We start from the raw sequence: 27,458 nt of genomic DNA on the forward strand, positions 1-27,458 counted from the left end.
ACCTTCTTGACCTTCTTGACCTTCTTGACCTTCTTGACCTTCTTGACCTTCTTGACCTTCTTGATTCTTTGAATTTTCAAAAGTCAAAAACAAAGATTTGGCCAATGCAACAGCAAAAGAAAAATTTCCCTCTCCCAATAGTATTACACGAGAAAACGGAGAAAATGGAATTAAGCTATCAGGGCAAGGTGGTGTCTTTTCAGGCACATTCAAAGTGAACAAGAATTTTATCCGTTGGCTTTTGGATGCCGAATTTGCCGCTTTTAGGCCCGACTTTTTTAATGTCTCGTTTGCCTTTTTTGGCTTACCCTGCTTGTCCTTTTGTTTTTTAAGCTGGTCCAGCTGGTGCTTCAACGAAGATTTAAGCTTTGGTCGTTTGATTGCCATAAAATAAAATTTATTGCTCGTTGTGCTACTTTTAAACCGGATTTAAGTTAACTAAAATCTGCCTCATCTTCTGTTTGAGGCTCGCTGTTTTCGGGCGAAGAGTCATGGAAGAGGGCAAAGTTCACCTCAACAACTACCATTTTAGAGGAAAAAATACCTTCTTCATCTTCGGCCAAGCAACCAGCAGAGTCCGACTGCTGTTCTACTGAATTTCGCTCAAATAACTGCCTTCCGGTCAGTTTTTGGGTGCCTGAAGATGTCTTTGGCTTGCTGGCATCAACTTTGTGAGCGTAAAACGACGTTTTCCATTCTAAAAAGGCTTCCTCTGTAACAAGGGCTATATCCTCTCTCTATAATTAAAAATAGCAAGTACATTCAGCTCATTTTCAGCATCGTCTAGCCCCAATACATTTAAAGATGACTCATGCGGCGTGCTTGAAAGTGTAGTGTCTTGCAGGATCTTTGTGAGAATGTGTACAGGTGCTGATAATTTCTCCTTGTTTTTGATCGAGTAGTTGTCAATCCATTCTTGCAAAAAGGACAACAAGGGCAGCAGCATCGGCGTGCCGGTTAACAGGGACGCCTAAATTGACAAAGCTACAAAAACCTGCTGAGATAGCTCGGAAATAAGCGTAGATTTGTAGGATTGGGCTATTCCATCGAGTTCGGTTATTTCAAAAGAGGGCGAAATGTTTGGATATGATTCATTCGATAAATGAAATCGTATCTTCAAACTTACTAAATTATGGGAGGATAATGTCAGGCGGTACATGATATGGAGCCTGTCGAGGTTCTCAATGATACTTCGATTCGAGTATAAGATCCTTCCTGTTCACTTCCTATAAAATTTGCATAACCCATGGTACCGGTTACATCGCTTCCATACATACATTCCAGGCAGAAAAGCTCATCGTGGATAATTGCATTTAACATGTAGGAAAAAATTATTTTTTATTATTTCCTTTTGACAAGAAACCCAGTAAGAAATCCGAGAGACAAAGATCCATATCTGGAAAACTATCAAATAAGAAGTAATTTTCACCAAACCTTCACAGCAGGTGAGGCAATCATTAATATAAATCGATGAAATCGCTTAAAATAAATACTATGTTAGTTAATATAAAAGCATTTGAGACGCATTCTCTAAGTTTCGATGGTGTAGTTGGTTATCACTTCTGTCTAACACACAGGCGGTCCTCGGTTCGATTCCGGGTCGAAACATTTTTTATTTTCGTTTAAATAATGATATTCTCATTTCTTCTGTTGAGTTTGAAAGTTGTCAGCGTCCTTGTTCTGTGCTATTTGATTGTCAGCCGCAAAAATAAAAGGTCAATATTGCCACCCGAGAGGAAGCCCAAAGTCATTGCTTCATCATCCGTTGGTGTTAAAATTTTTTTTGCCTCCAACAGCGGCCATTCTGAAAAATATGCCATTCTAATGCATGAATCGCTGTGCAGATTTTTCGCCAAGCATCCGAGTGCTAAGCGCAAATTTGCCTTATGTGGTCCCAAATCTCTCGAGTACTACGACCCCGATGACCTTTATACTGAAGATTCCGTTTTATTCCTTTTTGTTCCGACATACACGGACGGACAACCACCATTGGCTGCAAAATGGTTTTCCGCATTCTTGGAGGATGCTGCCAACGACTTTCGAGTGGATCGCTCAAGCCTGAAAAGGCTCAAGTTTGGTGTTTTTGGCCTTGGAGATTCTGCATTTGCCCCCGAGCATTTCAATACTGCTGGCCGTTGCATTGATAAAAATTTATCGTTGCTTGGTGCTACTCGAATCATCTCTTTTGGAAACGGCGATCAGCAAATTGACAGATTGAGCGTTTTGGGCGATTGGATTAACAGGGCGCAGCTTTTGCTAAGTTGCTATTCTGAAAATCCGGAATGGATCAGCATTCCAATGGAGGATTTTTCTCAAGCACTGCCATACGAATCGGACGAAGATATTTCGTCTGAGCCGGTAATTGATATGGAGGATCTCGAAATTCTAGATTCGCAAGAAAAAACCATGCAAGAGGACTCTAATGGCCGCTATTTCTCTGGCGTTGCTATCCAAAGCAAAAGAAAATCTCGACTTGCAAATGTCGTGCCCGCGTTAGAGGAGGAAGATGACCCTTCATTTTCCAAATTTATTCTGGAACCTTCGCCATCGGAAGTGCCCATGGTGACGCCGGAAATCGGCAGGTCTTTAACCAAACAAAGATATAAGGTTGTTGTGAGCCATTCTGGCGTCAAATTGTGCCGGTGGACCAAAGCAATGCTTCGTGGCCGCGGGGGATGTTATAAGCACACTTTTTATGGAATTGAAAGCCATCGATGTATGGAGGCTACTCCATCTCTCGCGTGCGCAAACAAATGCGTATTTTGCTGGCGCCATCACACAAATCCGGTGGGAACCCGCTGGGTGTGGAAGCTAGATAGTGCGGAAAGCATTGTTTCTGGAGCGCTAGCCGGCCATGCTAGCATGGTTAAGCAAATGATGGGCGTCCCTGGCGCTTCGCCAGAGCGGCTATTGGAAGCGCAAGTTGTTAAGCACTGCGCGCTTTCTTTGGTTGGGGAGCCCATTATTTATCCCCACATTAACGAGCTGGTTGCTCTTCTTCATGAAAAGTCGATCTCCACATTTCTGGTTACGAACGCCCAGTTTCCAGATCGAATAGCTCAGCTTTCGCCCATCACTCAACTGTATGTTTCCGTGGACGCATCCACTAAGGCTTCTTTGAAAAAGATTGACAGACCCCTTTTTTCGGACTTTTGGGAACGATTTTTATGCTCGCTGAAGGCCCTCAAAGAAAAGGTATGGTGCCTTGTATTTATGTGCTAGAAACAACGCACCGTGTATCGCCTGACCCTTGTCAACGATTACAACACCGAAAACTTGAAGGAGTACGCCAACTTGGTTAATGTTGGGGTGCCCGATTTTATCGAGATCAAAGGTGTTACTTTTTCCGGGGCCGGCTCCACAGCCACAACAACGGGGGCCGATACATCCGCCTCCTTGAGAATGTCGAATTGCCCATTCCACCATGAGGTGGTTTCTTTCTGCCAGCAATTGTGTGCTCTTCTCGGGGGAATGTATTCGATTGCCTCGGAACATGCACACTCAAACTGCGTGCTAATTGCACATGAAAAATTCTTCATCGATGGCAAGTGGTTCACTTGGATCGATTACGAGAAATTCCAGCAGCTTATTCGCCTGGGTCAACCCTTCACCTCTCTAGATTATGCCAAAGAAACGCCACAATGGGCCATGTTTGGTTCTGAGCATCGAGGATTTGATCCATGCGAAACACGGCATTATCGAAACAAGCAGCCCAAAGAGGCTGCGGTGGAGGTCACTAAAACTGGCAGTCCAGATGTGTGCTGTTCCACACAAAGCTCATCGAAAGATACCGAGAATCTCCCGAATTATAATCTCGCCACTTGTTCTTCTGGAGACTGTTGCATGGGGCAACGCCCAGAATCCGAGCCCGCTATGTGTGGAGACGCAGAGAGCCGCCCCTGAGCCCGATATCGCCGCTTCCCAGTCACTTAATATTATTAAAGTCCATAAGCTTTATTAATTTACCAAAGGGCCTTCGTTATTGTAGCGCTGCATTGGCTGCACAGCGAGCCAGTTTTCTTTTCAACTTTGCATTGTGTTCTTGAAGTCCCTTCATTAGCAGAATTGCAGATCTTAGTACTTCTCTGTGGCTCATTTGAAATTGCCTGTCCAGGCCCTGTGGTAGCAGCGAGCGAAGAGTAAACATGGCAGTTCTGAAGTTGGACCGTCTTTTTTGTTCAGACTGCAGATGTCTCTGTTTCTTTTCTAAAGATGTCATCGGAGATTTCTTTCCGGGTTTAAATACAAGTGCGGGTTCGCGGCTTTCTTCGGAGAGCATAAATTGATACTTTGGCGGCGAATGGATGTCAAGTGCTGTTGGATGGCCTTCATAAGTGGGCGATGGCTCTTCACGTCGCTTATATGTACAATTATCAGGATATGACGTGTTGGTATTCTCGGATCTATTTGTAAGTACATATGGGGAGTACTGGGATTTAGGGTAGCAGTGCAGTGCGCTCAAACTTGATGCAGGGTGGTCAGATTGGCGGGTTTCTGCAGGGTTCGGCCTGCATGGAGAAAATCCGACATATGAATATGTTTCCGTAGAAACACTGGAAGCTTGCCTCTCAAAGTCTCTTTCAAATGGAAGTTTATCGCGATGCTGGTGCTGATGGTGGTGATAGGCATTTGAAACATTCAAGGATCGAACAGTTTGAATTGGAATCGCTGAATGGGAGAGGCACGGGGCTTCTAATGCTCTGTTGATAGATACAAAATCAGGAATTGTCGTTAGCTCTTCTAGCCACAAATTCATGAGCATAGAACCTGAAGGTCCCAAAACAGCAAATGCAGGGCAATTCATCAAACAGGTTGCTGGAAATGGAAAATCGACCGAAATCAGTATCAAGCCGATCACAAAGTGATAAATATCAGTTGGATGATACAACCAGTAAAAATAATCAGTAACTAATGGGTAGCAATTTGACAGAACAATTTATCTCTGAATCACCGCGTCTGTATGACTCACAAATACTGGTGGAGCAAAAATGTTTCGTCCCGGGATCGAACCGGGGACCCTTCGCGTGTGAGGCGAAAGTGATAACCACTACACCAACGAAACTCGTTTAATTTTCAAATTAAAGATTTTAGTAAAATACAATTCAATCATATTACAAAATTTATTGAAAGTTACATGGAACCTTTGTCTCCATTTCCAACCTCGTTTTCCCCGAATGAAATAAGCGATTCAAATGATCCTTCGTCTTCGTCGTTATCGGCATCAGATACAGACCTCATTCAAGATGCATCTTTGGAAGAAGAGGATATTACTGCAATCTCAGATCAAAGTGCATGTCAGGATTTGGAGGCGGGTAGTCTTTTATCCAAGGATATTGATGTTAATACCGGTGCACATATGCCCACCATTCGGCTCAAATTGGTTAATATTTTAAAGTCCTCCAACCAACCCTTGTTACGAGAATCCCTGGGCAAATGTATCTCGGCGCTCAAAGTGTAGTTTCGCCTTGGTGTTTTATCATTAGAAAGGATGCATATGGGTTTTTCTTGGAGCCCGTTGATACCTCGATCGTGACGGACTATTTGAGTGTAATCAAGAACCCAATGGATTTCCAGACCATTACTCAGAAAAACGATATGAATCAATATTCATCATTCTCCCAAGTGCAGGTAGAAAATGCCCTTTTCATTGCCCTAGGAAGATTTCGAGCTTATCTGTTCAAATGCAATGACATACAATGCACCCACAACCATTTATTACAAAAGCGCCCAACGGCTTTTGAACATAGGACGAAAGATCATCAAAAGAGAGGCTCTCAGACTCAATGATCGATTATTGAAGCTTGCTTGTAAAAAGCGGGCCAATATTGATTCCATGAGCACCCACTTTTCTAGCCAAGGGAAACGGCGTCGTCAATGCGAAAAGGGGCTGCTGTCGCTATATGACCAAGTCCAGCAAGAATTGTCCTTCAGGGCAAACGCTTTGCCCGTTTCAACCAGAAAGGTTTTAGAAGCTAAAGTCGCATTGTTCAAAAAATTTTCAGACGGCTCGTGGCTTTTTTCGAGCAGAAACAGAACTCAAATCCCGTCCGTTTGCTACAATTCCGATGGCTCTCTCAATTGTGGTATGTCGTGTTCCCTCACTTTTATAGGACAAGAAAAGGATGTAAGAGAAATGCTGATCGGGCCATTTCACGACAAAATGGGATCTACAGAAAGTACGTTGTTACTTGGACCGTCTTCCCAGATCCTTGCATCCGTTTTGTCCAAGAATTTGAATTCCTCGCAAATGGTTGGCAAGCCGACCAGCAGTTTTTGGCTATCATCGCCTTCTAACTGTGGCTCCAGGTTTTACGATTCCTTGGGCTATCCGATTGAAGACTTTATTTCGCCATCCCTCTGCTTGGCATATGGCGATCCAAAAGGAAAGGAATTTATTAGCAAGCTTTTGCGAATGGATCAATCCACCTGTGACGCCTCCAGCTCTTCACCCTCTCGAATTTCCCGTGTGTTATCAAAGCTTGCAGACGACATGACACTGGGCGGCCATTCATTTATGGAAAGTATTGCCGCATTTAAGAATTCCGTGGGTAAATCGTCCCCGAAACATGAAGACCATGAAAAAACGTCAAACACAAATATCTGCAATGCAATTACAAACAAAGAGGCGGAAGATCCTGGGCATGCTCCCCAAAGCAGCGGTGGCGGCGATCTTGCTGCTCCCCAAAGCAGCGGTGGCGGTGATCTTTCTGCTCCGCAAAATCCCGGGAATTACACAGCTTGTAACGATCAGCTTCTTTTTGAGATTTCTTCGCTGCTGATCAAAATGAATTCGATAAAATCGCAACTGTTATCGTCTCGTTCTGTGGATCCAAGTTTAAAGGTTGAATTGGGCTCTGTTTCTTCTGAACTAAAGGAAAAATTGTCCAAAATTGCAAGACAATGCTCTCCGGCTGACTTACTGGGGCCAAGGTATGTTTCCCTCACTATTCTTTAGGATGGAATCCACAAGACAGTTTATGAAAGATCTAATTGCCGACCCGATTCCTACAAGTTACCCTGGAACTTTGCCCACTGTGCCCATGCAGAAATAAACCCCATCAAGTGTAGATTGCTCGGAATTAATTTTACAAATTTAATAAAATGTCAATTAATACGGAATGCGCTAGCCTAGAGGATTGAGCAGTTTAAAAAGAGGCACCGATGGCACGCTATATTGATACCCTATACTAAGCTACCCCAAATAACCTATAAAAAGCACAAATGGGATCCATCCATAGTGAAGAACATGCTTTGAGATCTGGACGAAGCGAGCATATGCCAGACTCGAGGATGAAGACATAATAAAATATTTAAAAAAATTATTTTAAAATGAAGAACAAAAAAGGTAAGAATACCCGCTTTCATTTCATCATTCGTAGTTCGAGCCATTCTGCAGCGAGAAGAAAACTCGAGAAAATATGCCGCAAAAAATAAAAGAAAAAACAAGGCCGAATCAGAATCCGAGGCATCTTCTGCTTCGATGTCAGATACCGATATTTCACTATCAGAGGATAGTTCCTTTTCAGAGGCAGAGTCCCTTGAAGCAGGATCTTTTTCATCTGAAGACGGACAGACCGATGATTTTGAGTTGAATGAGGAAGAAGGGGAGGAGGAAGAGGAGGAAGAAGGGGAGGAGGGGGAGGAGGGGGAGGAAGAAGGGGAACAGTCGAATCAGGATGATGACGAATTGGGAGGTATTGCCTATCCGTCCTCTTCGGAAGATGAAGAGGAGGCTTTCATTGAAAAGATTATTTATGATTCTGAAATTAAAGCCTGGAAAGAATCGGTGCATAAACTTTCCAACGCATCGAGTGTAGACCATGCACCGAGCATGGATTTTATTCGATTGGTCAAAAAAATCATCTCCGCTTGGAATAGAATGGTAAGCTCCCAATATCCATCCTGTTCGCATCCAAACAAGAAAAACAAAAGGGCCTCCTCTTTGGTCGCCAAAACGCAGCAAAAAATAAGAGCCGAGACGGAGGACGTTGAGGTCGCTTTTTTCTCTCTTGTTTTTGAGAATATTTTCCGCGATTTTCTATGGATAAAATTTTCTAATTCCGGCTCTGCTCGCCCCCAGCATATGTATCCGGAAGAGGTCAAAAGGCTGCGTAATCCCATAAAGGGCGTCATTGAAGCTCTAACCTCAATATTTGACCATGCTCCATCAGGGTCTTGGATGCATACCATCATACTGGGCGAACCCCTAGAGAGAATGCTTCCATTTTTTGCTATCTTTCCTGTTGCGTTTTCACGATTGCTAAAGATTCTCATTACAAAGGTATGGATATCATTACCCGGCGAGAATGACGAAATGATGTTAAGCTTTAAGCGGCTACAGAGCTTTTTGCTAACAACATGCTTCAAGTACCCATCCTTTGCTAGCAAAATTGTTGTCAAGACAGCGTATGCATCGTGGATCAAATCTCTCGTTAATATGTCGGTCCACAAGCATGAAAATGCAGGTTTTTTGCTCGAATCTTTATGCGAGCTTTTCTTTGCCATTCAAGATGCACAGAAACAATATGACTTTGCGTTTCTTTCCCTAAGGGCTCTGGCCCTAAGTGCTAGATCCCAATTGGTAACTTGCGCCACCTCATCGGAAAAAAAGAAGGGGCAACTTGTGGCACAAGGAGGGCAGCTAAAAGTTGTCCCCAAAAGCTGGACATTCATCTATGCCATACGGTTCTGGTCTCGTGTCATTGGAACGACAACCTCTTCCGTTGCGAAGGAAAATTCTCCATTGATGCTTTTAAAATATCCGCTTTTGCAGATAATATCTGCAGGCGTCGCCGCAAGCGGGAAGTGTCCCAGAGAAATCCCATACCAGCTCCACCTTGTAGATTGTGCCGTTTCCTTTTTGCAAGTGAGCATTGGGCTCCCTATTGAAACCCTATTAAGGATCATCAAAGAAGTCATCGAATCAATCCGGAAGCCGGGGAAGATGGATAAAAAGCCTGCAGATCCCGTATCTTTAGACTGGAAATCGTTGCTAAAAGGCCCTGCAGATGCATCCGCCGCCCCTTGGTATTGGGATTTGGTGGGAAGGCGTGCTTCATATCTATTTGCCAAATGTGCTTTATTGCACTCGTCAAGTGCAGATTTTCCAGAAGTCGTAGGATTGCCATTGCGCTGGGTATCAATTTTATTGAATTATTTGTAGATCCGGGGCTGGTTAAAAAACGAATGCAAGGACACAAGGATATCAATAGCAAAGAGACTTGTGCTTCTTGTTCGAACTTTGGAGGAGCATTCTTGCTCGATCTCCGAGGCAAGAAAGGGCCTCAACGTAACAAGTGTCATTTCGGTCGAAGGAAAGCAAGCAACATACAGTCACCTGATCGACACAAGCAAAACATCAAGTTCTAATCAATTGGCCACGGTTTATAAACAGTTTGCCAACGAGGATGGATCGATTAAATAATTATTTATTTGACCCTAAATTAATTAATGAAATTTAAAAGGAAATTTTTGCGTCAGTTTCAAGGCCATCCCACCATCCATCCATCTCAATCAATCAAATTACACCACAGTAATGCCATTTCCTATCCAAGTTGCGGCGATAGCCATTTCCAATATAAGGAGATCAACCAGGTTTTCCAGATTTTTAGGCAAAAGGCATTTTGGTACTTTACCGATCCACTTATCATAGCGGAGAGAATCATCTGCACGCCAACTCTGGCTGATTCCATCACCGAGGGGGTGCTGTCTTCTTGGGAAAAAAGTTTCTCCACATGCATGGCTAATTTTTAGAGGTCGGCGACGTCGTTTCGCGAGACGAAGTGATTGCCAATATTGAGACCGATAAAATCACCCTTCCCATTACCACTCCTGAGCATGGCAAAATTATAGAATTCTTTGCAAAAGAAGGCGACAATGTCACTGTTGGGTCGCAGCTATTTAAAATCGACTCTTCTGCAGACACAGAGCATGTGGAAAAGCCGCAAGAGCCCGTAGCGACTTCTTCCCCTCAGGAAAGTCCAATTCAAACTCCCAAAGCAGCCGAACTACCTCAGAAGAATGTAAAAGCTGCCAAGGAGACAAAGGCTGTTGACGAACCCAAGTCCCCCTCAAAGACGGAATTAAGTTATAAGACACCGTCACCGTCGGGATCATCGGCATCCAGAACAGAATCGAGAAAACGGCTTACCCCGATGAGAGCAAAAATTGCAGCCCATTTGAAAGAATCGCAAAACATAAATGCCTCCTTGACGACCTTTAATGAAATTGATATGTCTTCGCTGATTGAGTTCAGATCCATTCACAAGGACGCCGTTTTGAAAAATGATGGTGTCAAGCTTGGGTTCATGTCTCCGTTTATCATGGCCGCAACCCGAGCCCTCCAAGAAAATCCAATGGTTAATAGCCGAATTGAGGGCTCCGAGATCGTCACTCCATCTTATGTTGATATTTCGGTGGCCGTTTCCACGCCAAAAGGCTTGGTTACTCCGATTATTAGAGATTGCCAACTAATTACTAGCTTTGTTGAGATTGAAAAGACTCTTTCTTCGCTTGCAGACTTGGCCAAGTCAAACGGACTCACCCAGGAGCACTTGAAAGGCGGCACATTTACAATCTCAAATGGAGGTGTATTTGGATCGCTCAGCGGGACCCCTATAATTAACCTGCCTCAGTCGGCCATATTGGGGATGCACGCAATCAAAGAAAGGCCCGTGGCAATCAAAGGAAATGTACCAGCCCCACTTGCCAACTCTAACCATATAGATTGTCATCCGCCCAATGATGAATGTTGCTCTTACTTATGACCATAGAATTATCGATGGAAGAGACGCCGTCATGTTCCTCGTCCGCTTGAAGGCTCTGCTGGAGGACCCTAGACTATTTCTATTATGAATAAAAACGTTCATATTTTATTTGGCAGTGCGTGGCGTTTGCAGCTGTCATTGACGGCAAGAAACGAAACTGCACTCAAAAGTTGAAGATTTGGTGTTCGGTGTGTAAAAAACAGGGCTACACAGTTGCGATGTAAATTCCAGCCGACTACATTTACAAATCGCCAGACAGCTCAATTAGCTAATCAATCCGAAATGGAACAAATGTGGGCCAAGGGTTTTATGTAGTTGCGGATTTATTTACAAGATACCATTTGAGTAATACTGGAAAGAATCATACAGCTTTGTAAAGATGTTGTCATATGAGGCGGAAATGAGTTTTTCCACATACTCTACCACCTCTGCGTCTGTGTAGGAAAGGACAAACCGTTCTCTGAGGTGGTACAGGGCAATGTCAGCTCCAGAGTAGAAGCATGCAAGCGAAGAGTCCTTCATCATCATCTCCACAAGCAATAGGATGCGTTCCGAGTGCTTTCGCAGGGCAAGAAAGGCCTTTACAAATCGATCTCTGAATTCGTATTGAAAAAGCGGCGATTCGGCACCTCCAAGAATATCAACCCATTCTGAGAGCAATTTGAATGGCGCCGATTCAAACCCCACGTATCCCGGTGAATTGGACAGCATGAACCCGAAATCGATATGGATAAGGTGTCCCGAACTATCGATCAGAATGTTGCCATTGTGTCTAAATGTGATTGAGCCTCCCCTGTGTAAAGATACCTGTCCTTGAGTGCCAAAAGATATGTCAACAAAGAGTACCCGACCAGCGAGGCAAGAAAGGCTTCTCTCGCGTTGATGAACGACTTTGAGGTGATGTTCCCAAAATTCTATTCAAAGTCAGGCGGCCAAAGGCTTACCTTGATGAAATAAGTTAATAACGTATAGGACTGGGGATAATTGGGCACCTCAACATTTACATCTCCCTCTTCAAGGATGCAATATTGGAGCTCTGAATCAACCGCATGGATGAGATTTTCCGATAAAGGCTCGATGGAATCCCTTTCCACTGGCGAGGGCAGTTTCGAACTGACACAGATCCCTTCCTTTTTCAAAGAGTGCAGAGAGATCGAGTCCGTGATCGTCTCAATCAGCCCGGAGTTTCCGGATGTCACTAAAATTTGGAAGCTAGAAAAAAGCAATAAGCACCTACTATTTGAGCCACACCTCTTCCGAGGGCTCCAAAGAATCTTTCCAAATGCACAGCATCTCTTTGATGATCTGGACTGCAAGAAGTTCTTGACGCAAGTCGGCAGATGATTTGACAATCAGGGAATGAAGGGCCCAGCCGGATCTCCCACCAAAGGGCGAAGAAAGCTGTACCCGCTTCATCTTGTCTTGCCAATTTTCTTTCATTATCGAACCTACAGTAAATATTTACGCCAATCTCTCACATGATGGATCTTCATGCAGCATCTGGTCTTTGACAAGAGCCAAGTCATTTACGATGTTTTGACACTTATCGTTCCCTACGCTGATGAAGGAAGCAGCGCCAGAGGCCTCAGATGACGATTTTAGCTTTTGCAAGTCGAGTAACTCCATTTCCTTTATGATCCGCGACCGAATGGTCGATATGGTGGCCGGGTTTAAATTTTTTGTAAGCGTCATTTGGTGAAGTTGTGCCAATAAAATGGCAGCCGTGCGCATTTTGTCGTAAAACTCGCACGCGCTTGTTGAATTCAACATGGAGTAGGAAGGCTCATTGTCTCTAAGAAGCTCCACATCAGATGAAGATGAAGAGGAAAAGGAGTCCGCTTCAAGCGGAGACTCAGAAGTGCAGTTGCTCTCCGTTTCAATAAGAATCATAAAGGGGACACGTTCTGCAGAATTCAGTACGACCGCCTCTGTGGGGCAGATTCGCAATATACGTGCGTGAGGAACGGCCGAATTTCGAAGGCATTCAGAGCACCAAAATGGGATACAAACATTGGCGGGTAGGTTGTGGTTGAGCAGGCTCAGTTCGGCCTGCAGGGCCTTTTGGCGTGACGACTTTGGAATGCGGAAAAGCCGTTCTGAAATCTCTGTCAGGGCACTAATAAAGGCCATCTCTGAGTGATAATAGTGCGTCGATTGAATGTCAGCACATAGCTTCGGCTCGGAAAAAAAGAGCGGAAGACTATTTTCCTCCGCATCTGCGATGCTATTGCTTAAAGATGATGATGCAGGAAGAGATGCAGATAGATTGTCTTGTTGTAGACAGGGTCTAGACTCTGGCCTTTCCAGACTGGTAGTCGATCGCGGCAATGACTTGAGTGTAGATATGGGGACTTTTGAGAAGGCGGTTTCCAGTTTTGAGAGCGAACGCTGCAGGGAAAAAGCCTTTCCCACATAAAACTCATCCCAGGAAGGGTTGATTTTCTCTGCAATTGCCTTCAAAATGGTAGCCATAGATTTTTGAGTGAGATTTGTATGCCCTTGTGCTCGATCTGGAGACCCGCCATCTACCTTAAAAAGTGTCGAAAGGCCTTGTTGCAGAGAAAACCGCCGAATCTCCTCTAGGCCTTGCGGAGAGACTATGGACGCAGCTATCGCTCCCATGCCAACAAAAACTGATTTGATCGAATAGGGCGAGATTTTAAGTGGACATGACGCGCCTATTGGCGGCAAAGGAGTAAGGGCGAGCGATTCGGTGTCGTTCTGCAAAAGTGAGGAGTGGAATCGCGCCTTTAGCTTGGAAATCCTGCCGATATAGGTGGCAATCTTTTTTTCTGCAAAGTCGGCTTCATATGATTCCAGTAGCCATAGCACCTAGGGTAAAGGCAAATGAAAAGTACTGTAATGGAAAGATGAGACCACTTGGATCCAAGGTTGACAAGAAGGTTCTCCAAAGACACAGACTGTGAGGCTGTGCGGGTCACCAATAAGTGGCTACAATCAGCAAGGGCAAGACAAACCATAGTTGCGGGAGTAAAAACGAAATTTCAGATATCGGTTGCTCGCTAAGCCTTTTGCAAAGGTACTCTTGGATGCCTGGATCCAGGTATTTGTACAGATAAGAAACTGCAATCCATGTGTTGAAAAAGTCGGACTCAAAGAGACGCAACAGGAGGGACTGCATGTGATCAGAAAAGAAAAGGACCTGGGATATCCACCAATCAGGGGTTCTAATCAAATTAGATTAACCTTGTGTAGGGAGGATAAATTTTAGCGTGGAATTTACAAATTTTGGAAATTTTCCCATTCACACTTGGTCATTTTGATTTTAACGATGCCCAAGCCCCAATGGAGACAGCCCCATGTGTAGAGTTAGGCTTTGGCATATGGGAGCCGACCGTGGTAACCCTCTCACCCCGCCTCGGCATCCCAAAAGCATGGCACCAATTCTAACTAGCCATTAAATTTTAATCAATTGGAGACAGGGTAACACAAGTGCACTAAAATGTAGCCCCATATGGATGGGTGGGCTGTAATTTACGGTGCCAAAAGGATATGCAATTTACGGCGTCAAACGGATATGCAATTTAATCTTCAAAATTAATTTAAGTTACTGGAGTTCTCGTAGCACTTCTGGCGTGACATGATCGTGCCTTTTGGAAGCACATAGCCTTCTGAGCTCTTCCTTTTCTTGTCCAGGCAGCGCTTTTCGGTACCTTTGCACAAAAACAAGCAAACACTGATGCCACAAAAGGTAACATGGCCTTGGATCGTCGAGGAACGAAGTAAAATGCCCCACCAAAGCGGTGACAACCCGCTGGGGGAGAGAATATTTTTTATCCAGCAAGGTTCTGATAAAGATGGAGACACACCCCGAATATTCTATCTCAGTAAGCTTTAGCAAGCATGCTGCAGAATGCAGGACGGGAATGGATTGTTTAACGAGCACCGAGGAAACAATCACTGCTTCTCGAAGGGAGCAGTCCCCAGAAGCACAAAGAGGGAGAATAATTCCTTTATAGAAAGCCGATGGCTTGTAGATGGCCTTTTTCAGGGCATCGTATAGATAAACATTGAGTTTTTTTTGTTCCGAAATATTGTTCCGTACGTGCGGCAAAAGCACGCTTTCATAAAAGAGCTGCGCTTGCAATGGCTTTAAAGAGGAGGCAAAGAGCCTTGCGGCTTGATAAACGGCATGTGGTGTCCACTTTTCTGGATTGGTGAGTACCAAAATATCGGGCCAATTTGAAAGGGCAGGAAGTACCTTAAAGGCCTTGGGCAACTTTCCCGATTTATAACGCGACAGCAAAAGCCCTAATTTTTGGTACACTTGCACAACTCTTTCGGGAAAAACCAATGGCGCCTGGGATTGCGCAGTGGAAACGCGGGGTTCCGATTGCTCCTTTGACTGATCCAGCTTTTTAAGAATAATCTCAGCAAGGGTAAGAGGAACACCTTCACCAGAGTCTGCGGACGGGCGGATCCATTTTTCGAACAGCTCACGGTCTCCATGATCAAATTGCGTGTCTTCATCATTGGCATCTGCATACAAGGCATCTAGTTCGTCTAGAAGAGCCTCGTTTGGTTCGTAATCCGACTCTTCGTCTACATATGATTCTTCACTGTCATCAGAGCCGCCAAGGGAAGTTTCTTGCGAAACCTCGTGCTCCAGTTCCTTTTGCTGCGATAAGACTTTTGAATAGAGCCGTTTTGTCATTTTGTCTTTTAAAAAATCGATAGAACTTTCTTGAAGCTCTTCGGCATGGTCAAGATCTGAATTGCCTTCATTTGGGTCGTCGTCGTCGTCGTCGTCGTCATTTTGAGGCGAACAAACCACGGCAGGAGCCAATTGGTTGCGATTCTTTTTTCTAAAGCTCTGGGGTTTTGAGGCGGAAGGGGGCGGCAATACCTGTACGTCTCTGATCATCTGTAATTCTAGCGACTCAGCATGGCAAGCGGGGATGAGGTTGGACCTCTTTTGGCTCGAATGCATTTTATTAAAAAAAATCTCTTGGCTTTGAATTTAAAATGGAAATTAATTTGTGGATCGCATGCAACGAGTCCTGGATTATCACAATCAGTCTAGATAATTGGTCTATCGGCAACATCATTTTGAAAAGCAGAGATATGTCGTGATGCTTTTGCGGCAGCGCCAAAATGATTTCTCTGATTTTGTCGATAACCGTTTTTCTGCCGTAAATGCTCACATGTTCACTGGAAAAATCCAGTCGCGTTAATATGTTAATAGATAATTTGAGGCTATTTGCAAGCTCTATTCTAATAAAAGACAGAAAGGGGATGATTGTGTCTGCATAGCGGATGTTGAAATTCACGTTTTCCGAGCAATTCGACCGGATCAATAGTGCTTGGTTCAAAATGGAATGAAGATTCCTCTCGGCACTCTAAAACCGATTGGCTGTGGAACTTACCTGTAAATATGCGGTACTTGTCTCCAGAATAAACGCCGTATCTGCTCTGGAGGGAGGTGGGTTTTGAACGGCCGGGAAGATTTTAATTCCCATTTGGGCTCTAGATGCACAGGATGAACCAATGTTTGGATAGGATTCTGATGAAGAAAAACGGTTTTGCTCAAATGGCCTTGCCAAAAATTCGCTGCGATAACCACAGTTGTTTATGCTGTTGTAGTAGGGTGAATTTTCGTAGCCCATATGTTGATTATGCGGGCGTTGGTGTGTTGATGGCATCTATAGACAAATTTGGCTACTAAATGCCCAATTTGGTTTTCAATTTAACTTGTGATGCGGGATTGATCTTGCATTGTTATTGTACATTATGATCGCAAAATTCAATTTCAGTTGTTAATTTAGCCGCAAATTAAAGTTTACCAGGCCACGGTCAAATCGATTGCTTTTGCAAAAAGCACATTGCATTGCAATGACAATAATAGCCTTTGAGGGCATCGATCATTCCGGCAAGTCAACACAAATCCAACTGCTGCAGCAGGCGCTGGAGAAGCTGGGGAAAAAGTCTGTAGTCATTCGGTTCCCATGTATGTAGACCGCTTTCTTTCAAATAGCAAGGGAAACACCGATTGGCCAGCTTTTGGATTCCATTTTACGAGGCGCTAGCGCTATTTCATCTAGAGAGGCAATTCACCTTCTATTCTCTGCCAATAGATGGGAAAAATTGTATGCCAGCCCATCACCTAACATTTCTAACCATAGGTCTGAGATTATGCAGCATCAACATTCGGGCACTTTAGTGATCCTGGATAGGTACAAGGCCTCTGGGATTGCCTATTCACTAGCAAATGTTGGGCGTTTTGGCATAATTTATAGGGCCTGCCATTTGATTGGTGCATGGGTGCCGATTCGAAGCTCCCAGACCCGGATCTGACCGTTTTTTTGCAAATCAAGTTGGATCTTGCGTCATCCAGAGACGGATATGGTGATGAGATCTACGACGTCTCCTCTTTCCAAGAAAAGGTGGCCTGTGGCTACTCCAAATTGATTTCACATGGAAACTGGTATGTTGTAGATGCTACAAAACCTCCTGATCAAATAAACAACCTCATTATGGCTGAGCTGTTGGCGCGGGCATTTATTAAGTAGATTCCGCTCGTACGGTGTCGTACATCATGGCGTCAAGTAAATTCTTTAACCCTAAATTTACATTTCAATTTGCCAAGTGCAATTTATAGTTCTTCCAGATGGATAGGGTTCGGCTCCATTTGTTAATCCACTAGGAGGCGCGTGGAATGTTATGGGTTGCACCGACCACCAAATTTTCGTGCCACTTGGAGGCTTTCTATTCCCAAAAAGCTGGTCATCTCGATTTCAAAAAGCTGGTCATCTCGATTTCAAAAAGCTGGTCAACTTTTCTGGGCTTTCAACAACTTTTCTTAACCAAACCAGGCCTTGTATTACTTTCCCAGACATTGACTGGTCCGAAAGGAAGACGGAAGTCACTTTAAAGCATGACAATGCGACCGTTCAGCCGAGCAGCTTTTCTGAGGATGTTTTTGGTGGAGCTTCCTACTGTGAATGGGATCTCCCCTGGCTGACTGGTTATCTGGACGATTTTGATGGAATCCATACGCTTTCCCTTGACTTTGTCAAGGAACAAAAAAAGGAACTTTCTCCCACCATCAACGCCGATCCGTCGCCATCTTTACCGCTTGAAAATGATGTCACAAAACCACACGTGGGTGCATTTGAGGAACTTTATTATCCTGAAATAGATGCCGTTGTAGAAGGCGTCCTTGCCAACGCTTCAAGCCCATCCTCAATTGAAAGGTTGGAATATCATAGAAAGACAACAATGATATCCTCTTCATCTTACACTCAATTTGGGGCCCCAAAGAATACGTGGGCCATTCCTGTTTCGCTAACTGATCCCGTGGAGCCAATCGCAAATCCTATTCTTACATTCCCTTTTGAACTAGATTCCTTTCAAAAACAGTCCATTTATCACCTGGAACAAGGCCATTCGATTTTTGTGGCGGCCCACACTTCAGCTGGAAAGACCGTTGTTGCAGAGTATGCGGCGTCTTTGGCTCTATCAAAGCTTTCCAGAGCGATATATACAAGCCCCATCAAAGCGCTTTCCAACCAGAAGTATCGTGAATTTTCACGACGCTTTTGTGGCAAAGCAAAAAAAAACAGCACATGCAAAGATGCGTCTTTACAAGATGGCATTACTGAAGATCTTGAAAATATGGATCTCGATCCTGGTCTGGCGAGAGATGTTGAGGCTTCCTTGGCTTATTCTTCATCGTTTCGGCAAAGAAATCTTGAAACATCAGTGGGACTTCTCACCGGGGATATACAGGTTAATCCACATGCCTCGCTGTTGGTGATTACAACGGAAATTTTACGCTCCATGCTGTACAAAAACTCTCCCCTGCTCTCTGATCTTTCGTGTGTAATTTTTGACGAGGTCCATTACATGAACGATTCGGAGCGCGGTGTGGTGTGGGAGGAGACCCTAATTTTGCTCCCTCCAACCGTTCAGCTTGTCCTTCTTTCCGCAACTCTTCCAAATGTGATCGAGCTTGCCGATTGGCTTGGGCGAACGAGAGGGCAACCGATTTGGGTGATCACCACTCCGCATCGTCCGGTGCCTCTTGAACATTATTTGCTTCATGTTCCTGTTGCCACAGGCAGCACATATAAACCCATTCTACTGTCTGCCCCTGAAAATCAAAAGCCTTTTTTCAGTATCAATCCAGCAGCTTCTGCTAGAAAGGCTTGTAATCCAACCCAAAAAGCGCCCTCAAAAGTACCTTCCAAAAACAATCCTACTGCTGGTGGCGGAATTAAAAGGAACCCTTCTGGTGGGTCAAGGGGCTATTTTAGTCCCCATCACATTAAGGGAGTGTTGAATTTTATTCAACGCTGCGCTCTGCTGCCTGCAATTCTGTTTGTTTTCAGCAGAAAGCGGTGTGAAGAGGCAATTGACTTGTTATCAAAGATGAACATCACTTTGCTGTCCAAAGGCGAGCAGTATTTTGTAAATAAGTTTCTCAACCAGCGGGTTTTATCTTTGCTGTCCACAAAAGAAGATGAAAAAACCCTTCCTCAAGTGATCGGAACCATTTCGGTGCTCAAAATGGGAATTGCCACGCATCATTCAGGGTTGCTTCCTGTTCTCAAGGAGGCCATTGAGATTTTGTTTTCTTTTGGAATCATTAAGCTTCTTGTGGCAACCGAGACATTTGCAATGGGCATTAACATGCCTGCACGGTGTGTTATTTTTGGAGAGCTTCAAAAACCAGACGGGACCACTGGCTCTAAGGGTCGTCGTCTATTAACACCAGGTGAATACACCCAGATGGCCGGGCGTGCTGGACGTCGAGGGCTTGATGAACGGGGCCTGGTCTTTGTATGTCATGAACAACAAGATGGCGGTTGTGAAGATGGTTTCAAGCTCAAATGCAAGCAGTTGATTGATGGAAAGGGCCAGCCTCTGCAGTCTCAGTTTCGACTTACCTACAACACGATCCTCCAATTGATCCGACGCCCCAATATTCAGAACTATTCGAATCAAAGCAGCGAAAATGGTGTTGCCAACGTGAGCGACCTGATACGAAAGAGCTTTTTTGAAAACGCCACACAGCGCAGCCTTCCTACCCAGGCGGCTTCGTTACGGCAGTTGGAGCTCGAGCTTGAAGATATTTGTATCCCCATCTGCCCGTATGGCTGTGACGAGGAAATGATGCAGAACATACGTGAACGAGTCTCCCGTGCAAGGGAAAGCGTTTCTACCGCTTCTTTTGTTCCTGGGCGTCGTGTTGCATCAATATCGGAAGCGACAGAATTTTTGCAGCCAGGCTTGATACTTGCTGATGTGGGGGCAAGTAGGAGCGCCACCTTCCCTGGCGCCATTGGGCCTGGAAAGCTTTCCGAAAAAGCGCCGGCAAAAAATGCTGCAAACAGCTTTCTGGTGCAGGTTCTTTTCTTCCCAATAGCAAAGGGAAATCCTTGGAGGGGACAATTGGAGCGACCCATCGATGCAGGCCGCCCGAGTTCAATCTCCATTCAGGCCGTGCCTGCAAATGAGCTGATTCCTGTCGGGGGGAACAAGTTAATTCCGATTGAGAACTACTCATCCAACATGAAATTCGACTCGTCAGCTTATCAGGGTTTACTGGATGCAGTTTTGGCCTTCCACTTGGAAGAGAATGGTCCAGACTTTTCACGCGCATCAGATGATCAGGGGTTTCTCAATTTTGGGCAGGCTTTTGGGGGTAGCCATGCTTTGCCTCAATGCCCAGCCTTTTCGGAACACTGGGCCACATTTCATCGTATTCACGAGTGTCGCCACAAAATTGATGCCCTCAAATGGAGTCTCTCTGCCGAGTCGCTCTCGCTGCTTCCCGAATATGAAAGCAGATTGCGAGTATTGGAGCTCTGTGGATTCATTCAAGACCATGCCATCATTACGCTGAAGGGCCGCATTGCATGCGAGGTATCGCCATTTTTGCTGCCTTTTAACCTATTTTGTGATGCTTATTTTTGCTATTTTTGCCATTTTTGCTTGCAATGCTAACTGGTAGATCCAAACTGCAGATGAACTTCTTGTGACGGAGCTTCTTGTTGGGCGAATGTGGGGTCCAACGATGCCGGCTGCAGATATCGTTGCTTTGCTTTCGGTCTTTGTTTTTCAAGAGAAGACATCAGAAGACTATGACGTGCATACTGTCCCGGAACATTTGCTTTCCCATGTGCAAGAAATGCGAGCCGTTGCAAACCGTCTGGGAAGCATACAACGCGAAGCAGGGCTTCCTCTTTCCGCTTCCATCTCCAATTATGAAAAAATCAATACGGGGCTCGTTGCTGTCATACATGCCTGGGCCTCGGGGAAGCCGTTTTCCGAAATTTGCAAAATGACAAGTACACAAGAGGGCATTATTGTGCGCACCGTGCTTAGGCTTGATGAGACATGCAGAGATATTCGGAACGCAGCTCGCATTATGGGAGACTCTCTCCTTCAGGAGAAGATGCTGGAGGCATCTTTGATGATTAAGCGGGATATTTGCTATCTCAAGTCGCTCTATCTCGATTGAAGATCATTTCAGCCAAATGGCACCAATATGCTCCCGACGGCTCCAATTCATCCCATGCTTTTGTAGCCTTTCATCCCATGCTTTTGTGGCCTTTCATCCCATGTTCGCTTCGGCAAATAAAAGTTTTTGGCTTGCACTTTACTGTGTCTTCCATTTGCCATGTTGGCATCAAAGTGGTCCACAAGCTACGCCTATCCATTCAGCATGCAAATGCGTTCAAACAGGCAGGTCCATCATTTATTATAAAAGCAATCCTTAAGGTCAGCTGGCGATGCAACATGGATCGGCCTTTGAAACATGTATCGGTAGCTGATACCGCTCACCACACCAGTCTCGCGGTCTTCTCAAAATCGCAGCTGTGTCTATGTACCAGTATCATCACCCGTGTCTTTGTCCTGCAATTGCTGGAGGACTTCCATTTGGGCCAGTCTGTCTTCAAAGGAAAGCGTAGCCTTCATATTTGGCTGCATTCTGTTATGTATGACTGCCGGTTTCTCCCGCTGCAATTGCTTTCTAGCGATCCAGAGCCCCGCGCATCCTGCAGCTATATAGGCCATCCATCCATAGATCACGCTTCCGGGTGTATTCATCCAAACACTGGGGTTTTGTTTTTAAATTTAATTCACACTTTGCTGAACCCATGCATGAAGGGTGAAAATTTTTCTTTTTTTCACTATGCCGTGCCTTCGTTCTCAGAAGCGTCTTGCCTCCAGTATTCTTAAATGCGGCAAGCGCCGTGTGTGGCTTGATCCTGCAGAGGCCAGTGATATTTCAAACGCCTCGTCCCGTCAGCAGGTCAGAAAACTGATTGCCGATGGGCTTGTCATCAAAAAGCCTCAAGCCATCCATTCTCGGGCCCGTGTGAGAGCCATGTTAGAGGCCAAGAGAAAGGGCCGCCACTCTGGACCAGGTAAGCGCAAGGGTACGGCCGAGGCTCGTATGCCCTCCCGCATCCTATGGATGCGCCGCATGCGCGTTCTTCGTCGCCTGCTACGCAAGTATAGGGAGTCTGGAAAAATCGACAAGCATCTTTACCATGACCTCTATCTTAAGGTCAAGGGTAACGTCTACAAGAACAAGCGCGTCCTCATCGAGGCTATTCACAAAATCAAGGCAGAGACCCTGCGTACCAAGATGCTTGCCGACCAGGCCGAAGCTCTTCGCATCCGCAAGAAATCCGCCTATGATAAGAAGCATGAGCGTGTTGCTGCAAAAAAAGCTGCTTCCGACAATCACTACTCAGAGGAGATGAAGAAGGAAATTGCCAAGCAGAAGAAATAAATCTTAAATATTTTCCTAATTGGAGAACGGCTGATTGGCTTTCAGCCGGCTGCTAGCCAAGCACATCGGGTTGCGGTTATCAAGCGCATGAAAATCGATCTGGGGCTCTTTAAAACGGGTGCAGACCCCCTTTTGCTAGGCATGTTTCGCTTGCGGCATGTTATAATTTACATGCGCAAGTGCACAGTGGCAATTAAGGTTTGCCTTTAGGTCAATCAACCCTGAATTCCAGAATCGGGCGTATAATCAGAATTTGAATCACTTGATAATTTATTGAGGTTAATGGAAGTTGGATATCGTATGTAGCTGGGTGTTATTATTCCATCATAGGCGAATATTCTTCTCCAGCAACGGGTACCGTTCCAGACTCTCCTGTTGAAACGCTCTATGAAAACTTTGAATTTGGCTGTAAACGGGACCCGGATGCGCCCTGTTTGGGGCGTCGAAAGCCTCTGCAAGGGGGCGGTTCCTTTGCCGATAAATACTCGTGGCTTAGTTATGCTCAGGTGCAGGAGTTGCGAAATGCCGTGGGCTCCTATTTGAGGCAAGAACATTTTTCCACGGTTCGTTCGGAGCTTAAATCGGTTGGCCTGTATTCTATCAACCGACCTGAATGGGTCATTGTAGAGCAGGCTTGCAATGCATACTCCTTAGTGTCGGTCGCGCTTTGTACGCATTTTGTGTGGCTAATACGCGATAGATGACACGCTCGGCCGGGAGACAATTTCTTACGTAATTAACCACTCGTCGCTTTCAATTGTCTTTACGACAAGAGACAAGCTGGCCAATCTTCTTTCCATTTCCAAAGAAACGTCCTGCTTGAAGACCATCGTGTGCATGGACAATGATGTCGATGGTGACAATCAGGGTGAACCTGCACGTGGTGATGGCAACGAAAAACCCCGAAAGCGATATGACGCAACTTCGTTCGATTCTCTTGCTTCTCAATGGGCCTCAGATAGAAAGGTCAAGTTGGTACCATGGTCCAGTGTCGTTTGCAAGGGCAGAAAAAATCCGCTGCCCTGTGTCCCTCCACGCCCCTCCGACCTGGCCTCGATTTGCTATACTTCCGGAACAACGGGAACCCCCAAAGGAGCTATACTTTCACACTCGTACCCATAGCTTTGTGATGGCGCTTTAGAAATTATGTAGCTGCGATTCCTTGTTTGTTGTCGCTCGGGGTTGAATTAAATTCGGGCGATGCTCATATCTCATATCTTCCACTTGCACATTGCTTTGAGAGGCTGGTGCAAGTAGCCGTGGTCTTTTTGGGAGGAGCCATTGGATTCTATTCAGGAGATGGTAGCGATTTCCTTGATCATACTAATGATAATAGTTACACGCATCGCAGAGGATATGAAGATCTTGCGGCCTATCATCTTCATTAGCGTTCCCAGGCTTTTGAACAAGATTTACTCAAGGCTGCTCTTTGAAACACTGAATGCTCCAGGCGTCCGAGGATTTCTTTTCAGACGAGCCTTTTTATCAAAAAGAAGAAATTTTGAAGCCTCCGGGGCACTTTGCCACTCGTTCTGGGATGCGCTTTTGTTTTCAAAGATTGCATCTGTTTTTGGGGGCAGAATCAAATATGTCATTTGCGGCTCAGCACCCATCAATCCAACCGTTTTGCAATTTCTTCGCGTTGTGCTTTCCGCCCAAGTGTTTGAGGGATATGGCGCCACGGAAAGCTCTGCGTGTGGATCAATTACGACCGAGGGCGATCCATTATGTGGCTCAGTTGGATTTGCCACCATAGGGGGCAAGATCCGTCTCGTAGATGTGCCAGAGTTGAACTATAGCGTCGCCGATAGTCCCCAACCGAGGGGCGAGATCCTTATCAGTGGCCCCTTTGTATTCAGTGGATATTACAAGGATGACAACATGACAGCATCTACGCTTACCCCTGATGGCTGGCTGCAAACTGGTGATATCGGCACCGTTGACCGCGATGGACGACTCTATGTTATTGATAGAAAGAAGCATGTATTCAAATTGGCCCAAGGCGAATATATCGCGCCGGAAAAACTGGAAAAAGTCTATTCAGAGTCGCGGTTTATCAATCAGATCTTTGTTGATGGCGATTCTCTTTTCTCATTCATCGTCGCAGTGGTGGTTCCTGAGGCAGATTACATTGATCCGGTGATATATCAAGACAAGAAGAAATTGGAGCGCTTCTTGTTGGAGGAGTTGAACTCGATTGCTGTGGCGCAGGGGCTTCTCAAGTAACCAGAGAAATTAACTTTAGATTTGAATTTGTTCAAAAGATATACGTCGAAAAGGAGCCATTCTCCATCGAAAACGACCTGTTGACACCGACCATGAAGATCAAGCGACATGTAGCCAAGCAGCGGTATGCCGATGTCATCTCTGCCATGTATACATCCAAGAAGCTCGGTCTTCCCGCACTGGACCCGCATCTGTAAGGAGGCTTATTACACGCTGATTGATCAATAAAGAGGAAAAATTGGGAGGCAAGCAATAAAAGCATAAAATCCTGAGCGCTGGCTGGGGGTTAGCAAGCCATGCGGGTTGTTAAATTTGGGTTCCGCCTAGAATTCAGATTGGCGCCACACCACGGCATTGTTGTGGTGCAGCCGCATATCCGAGAAGAGCGAAGCTAAAGGACGCAGTTCCAGAGCTGATTGATCTCAGATGAGAAGAATAGGATGAAAGAGCTGCGAGCGGAGCCTCTGCCTCAATGATGCAATATGTAAGGGGGGAGGAGGAGAAGCTATCAATGGGATTTTTTTGCGACGCACTTTCCCCAAAAGTCGATCCACTGATTTTGTCTCCACGCGTCTCATCAGTGACGGAAAGAATCGTTCCGCGGCGAGAAGACGAACTTAGATCTCCAAGGATACTTCCAGAGTGCTCTCTTGGCGTCCTGATGCGGAGCGCCATAATAGGCTCGAAAATAGATGTTTTAGTGTTGAGTGCCTCTCTAATGGCGTCAGAGAGCGCTGCTCGGATGGCGGGGCGAGTGGTGTCGACAAAGAGCTCAAGTCTCTCTATGGTCACATGGAGGCCGATCATTGGGAAGCTTTCCAGAGGCCCATTTGTGAGGACGATTTCCACATGCTCCCTAAGATCCTCTTGCAGCTCAACAGATGAGATGTTGAAAATGTTAAGGGTCATCTGCTCGTCAACAAAGTGCGCTCCAAATGAGACCTTATTTGCTGTTTCCACAATGAGATCCTGGCGAGGAGCGTGTTGCGCCACGTCAGAGCCACGATCACCATCAAAGGCGGTATCGGTACAGGGATTAGGTAAACTATCGAGCGACGATCCCCCAAAGATTCGTAAATTTACACCGGCATGCAGTCGCTTTCCAAATATTTCTCGATCCACAACATGTGAATGTTGAAAAAGGCTTCCTCTGCCGATAGATTCCTTGTAAGCGATATTGACAGGGCCCAAGCGCACCTTGCTAGATTTGCATTCTCGTAGCAGGCGGTTTGAGATTATCTCAAGATGGAGCTCGCCCATTCCAGAGATTATCATTTGCCCGGACTCTTTGTTCTTTTCATATTTGAAGGAGGGGTCTTCCAGCCCCAATTTTGCCATCGCCGTCTGAAGGAATTCTTCATCAGTCTCATTTTCTGTCCAAATGGAGCGGAAGAAAACAGGTTCAGGGATCTTGATCCCAGGCAGGCAGTATCGCTCAACGCTGGCTTCTGGATATGAAGCGGATGCCTTGGACGGGCTGGCGGTCGAATGTGTTCGCTTAACAAACTCAACTTCAGAGACAGGAAGTAACAGAGTATCTCCTGTGGTTGTTGCACGAAGTCCGAGCAGAACAGCAATATTTCCAAAGGACACAATTTGGATCTCGTGGCTCTCTCCGGAGGTCATGTGGAGGATCTTTGAAATTCGCTCTCGAAGGCCACCCTTAGAGGCATTGATAACATTCGATTTGGCACGCATATGGCCATGATATACTCGCACAAAAGCCATAGGCCCTTTCCGCTCGTCCACGACCATTTTGAAAACGAGAGCAACCCCTTGGATCGAGTTGGCATCCACAGGCCAGCTGAGCGGTGCTGGTGCGGGTAAGTATCGTGTAATTGCATCAAGAAGCGGCTCAATGCCCCAATTGCGCAGAGAAGCACCATACAGAACGGGGTGCAACTTTCCACTATTCGTTAGTCCGCATATGCACTTCATCAGCAGCGGTGCGGGGAAGGTTTCTCCCTGGGCTGAATGTTCAAAAAAGGTCTCGAGAATCTCGTCATCATCACTGCGCTCCGCTACTGCTTCAACAAGGGAGAGTCTGGCCGAGATAATGGCATCCAAAGGTGCTCTGGCGTTCGAACGAAAGAAAGGATCTGCGCTCCAATGCTCAAAAGGCAGCATAAGGTTGTGGTGCACGTCTGACTCGTGTCTGGTGATCAAGTCAAGGGTAGCCAAATCGACTAGCCAAGGCATCTTACCAAAGAGCGAGGTTTCGCATTCATTAAAGGCCGCTGCGAGCGGCCGTACCTCAAAAAAAGCCTTCTGTATTGGCCGGGCATTACTGGAAGCAAGGCGGAGGCCGATTTGGGTAAATATTTTAGATAGGCAAAAGCCCTCGCGATCTGTTTTGTTGATAAAAATGATACGCGGTAAGTGATGGCTATTCGCCTGGAACCAGACAGTCTCTGTCTGGGCCTCCACACCAGAGACGGCATCGATGATGGCGACAGCCCCATCGAGGACGCGGAGCGAGCGTTCCACTTCCACTGAAAAGTCGACATGACCTGGGGTATCGATAAGATTGATCCTATGACCGCCACGCCAGGGGAACGAAATTGTGGCAGACGAAATTGTGATGCCACGCTCGCGCTCATCTTTAAGAAAGTCCATAACCGTATTGCCAGTATCGACGTTGCCGGGCTGTTCGATGATTTGTGCCGCAAAAAGCATTCGTTCTGTCGTTGTGGTTTTCC

At 45.6% G+C, this 27,458-nt stretch overlaps 15 protein-coding genes across 15 annotated transcripts; 8 read left to right on the forward strand and 7 right to left on the reverse strand.

The window, feature by feature from the left end:
• DI09_23p10 (uncharacterized protein) lies at positions 1-387 on the reverse strand (the record flags this gene model as incomplete). The annotated part of the gene is made up of 1 exon (XM_013382926.1): positions 1-387. A coding segment is annotated over one exon (387 nt), but the record flags the coding sequence as incomplete, so codon positions are not given.
• A 47-nt stretch (positions 388-434) lies between these two features.
• Positions 435-1,275, reverse strand: DI09_23p20 (uncharacterized protein; the record flags this gene model as incomplete). Its single annotated transcript, XM_013382927.1, has 5 exons — positions 435-520; positions 545-737; positions 761-970; positions 995-1,114; positions 1,192-1,275. 5 exons carry the CDS (start codon positions 1,273-1,275, stop codon positions 435-437), a joined length of 693 nt encoding a protein of 230 aa, XP_013238381.1.
• Positions 1,276-1,629: 354 nt separating this feature from the next.
• On the forward strand, positions 1,630-3,903 carry DI09_23p30 (uncharacterized protein; the record flags this gene model as incomplete). The annotated part of the gene is made up of 2 exons (XM_013382928.1): positions 1,630-3,195; positions 3,223-3,903. 2 exons carry the CDS (start codon positions 1,630-1,632, stop codon positions 3,901-3,903), a joined length of 2,247 nt encoding a protein of 748 aa, XP_013238382.1.
• A 76-nt stretch (positions 3,904-3,979) lies between these two features.
• DI09_23p40 (uncharacterized protein) lies at positions 3,980-4,804 on the reverse strand (the record flags this gene model as incomplete). Its single annotated transcript, XM_013382929.1, has 1 exon — positions 3,980-4,804. One exon carries the CDS (start codon positions 4,802-4,804, stop codon positions 3,980-3,982), a length of 825 nt encoding a protein of 274 aa, XP_013238383.1.
• Positions 4,805-5,134: 330 nt separating this feature from the next.
• Positions 5,135-5,458, forward strand: DI09_23p50 (uncharacterized protein; the record flags this gene model as incomplete). The annotated part of the gene is made up of 1 exon (XM_013382930.1): positions 5,135-5,458. The coding sequence occupies one exon, from the start codon at positions 5,135-5,137 to the stop codon at positions 5,456-5,458; it is 324 nt and encodes a 107-aa protein (XP_013238384.1).
• A 228-nt stretch (positions 5,459-5,686) lies between these two features.
• On the forward strand, positions 5,687-9,163 carry DI09_23p60 (uncharacterized protein; the record flags this gene model as incomplete). Its single annotated transcript, XM_013382931.1, has 2 exons — positions 5,687-6,930; positions 7,336-9,163. The coding sequence occupies 2 exons, from the start codon at positions 5,687-5,689 to the stop codon at positions 9,161-9,163; spliced, it is 3,072 nt and encodes a 1,023-aa protein (XP_013238385.1).
• A 372-nt stretch (positions 9,164-9,535) lies between these two features.
• On the forward strand, positions 9,536-10,854 carry DI09_23p70 (putative 2-oxoglutarate metabolism-related protein; the record flags this gene model as incomplete). The annotated part of the gene is given in 4 exon segments (XM_013382932.1): positions 9,536-9,594; positions 9,612-9,724; positions 9,754-10,691; positions 10,726-10,854. The coding sequence occupies 4 exon segments, from the start codon at positions 9,536-9,538 to the stop codon at positions 10,852-10,854; spliced, it is 1,239 nt and encodes a 412-aa protein (XP_013238386.1).
• Positions 10,855-11,093: 239 nt separating this feature from the next.
• DI09_23p80 (uncharacterized protein) lies at positions 11,094-14,045 on the reverse strand (the record flags this gene model as incomplete). Its single annotated transcript, XM_013382933.1, has 6 exons — positions 11,094-11,573; positions 11,711-11,879; positions 12,004-12,187; positions 12,245-13,598; positions 13,723-13,954; positions 14,011-14,045. 6 exons carry the CDS (start codon positions 14,043-14,045, stop codon positions 11,094-11,096), a joined length of 2,454 nt encoding a protein of 817 aa, XP_013238387.1.
• Positions 14,046-14,334: 289 nt separating this feature from the next.
• DI09_23p90 (uncharacterized protein) lies at positions 14,335-15,717 on the reverse strand (the record flags this gene model as incomplete). The annotated part of the gene is made up of 1 exon (XM_013382934.1): positions 14,335-15,717. The coding sequence occupies one exon, from the start codon at positions 15,715-15,717 to the stop codon at positions 14,335-14,337; it is 1,383 nt and encodes a 460-aa protein (XP_013238388.1).
• Positions 15,718-15,806: 89 nt separating this feature from the next.
• On the reverse strand, positions 15,807-16,393 carry DI09_23p100 (uncharacterized protein; the record flags this gene model as incomplete). The annotated part of the gene is made up of 2 exons (XM_013382908.1): positions 15,807-15,890; positions 16,154-16,393. 2 exons carry the CDS (start codon positions 16,391-16,393, stop codon positions 15,807-15,809), a joined length of 324 nt encoding a protein of 107 aa, XP_013238362.1.
• Positions 16,394-17,044: 651 nt separating this feature from the next.
• DI09_23p110 (uncharacterized protein) lies at positions 17,045-21,252 on the forward strand (the record flags this gene model as incomplete). The annotated part of the gene is made up of 3 exons (XM_013382909.1): positions 17,045-17,211; positions 17,600-20,654; positions 20,743-21,252. 3 exons carry the CDS (start codon positions 17,045-17,047, stop codon positions 21,250-21,252), a joined length of 3,732 nt encoding a protein of 1,243 aa, XP_013238363.1.
• Positions 21,253-21,927: 675 nt separating this feature from the next.
• On the forward strand, positions 21,928-22,533 carry DI09_23p120 (ribosomal protein L19; the record flags this gene model as incomplete). Its single annotated transcript, XM_013382910.1, has 1 exon — positions 21,928-22,533. The coding sequence occupies one exon, from the start codon at positions 21,928-21,930 to the stop codon at positions 22,531-22,533; it is 606 nt and encodes a 201-aa protein (XP_013238364.1).
• Positions 22,534-22,815: 282 nt separating this feature from the next.
• Positions 22,816-23,655, forward strand: DI09_23p130 (AMP-binding protein; the record flags this gene model as incomplete). Its single annotated transcript, XM_013382911.1, has 3 exons — positions 22,816-22,831; positions 22,882-23,202; positions 23,234-23,655. The coding sequence occupies 3 exons, from the start codon at positions 22,816-22,818 to the stop codon at positions 23,653-23,655; spliced, it is 759 nt and encodes a 252-aa protein (XP_013238365.1).
• Positions 23,656-23,889: 234 nt separating this feature from the next.
• DI09_23p140 (uncharacterized protein) lies at positions 23,890-24,759 on the forward strand (the record flags this gene model as incomplete). Its single annotated transcript, XM_013382912.1, has 1 exon — positions 23,890-24,759. The coding sequence occupies one exon, from the start codon at positions 23,890-23,892 to the stop codon at positions 24,757-24,759; it is 870 nt and encodes a 289-aa protein (XP_013238366.1).
• A 330-nt stretch (positions 24,760-25,089) lies between these two features.
• DI09_23p150 (uncharacterized protein) lies at positions 25,090-27,435 on the reverse strand (the record flags this gene model as incomplete). The annotated part of the gene is made up of 1 exon (XM_013382913.1): positions 25,090-27,435. One exon carries the CDS (start codon positions 27,433-27,435, stop codon positions 25,090-25,092), a length of 2,346 nt encoding a protein of 781 aa, XP_013238367.1.
• Positions 27,436-27,458: the final 23 nt, after the last annotated feature.

Source organism: Mitosporidium daphniae (genome assembly GCF_000760515.2).
Source record: "Mitosporidium daphniae strain UGP3 chromosome Unknown contig-23, whole genome shotgun sequence".
NCBI lineage: Eukaryota > Fungi > Microsporidia > Mitosporidium > Mitosporidium daphniae.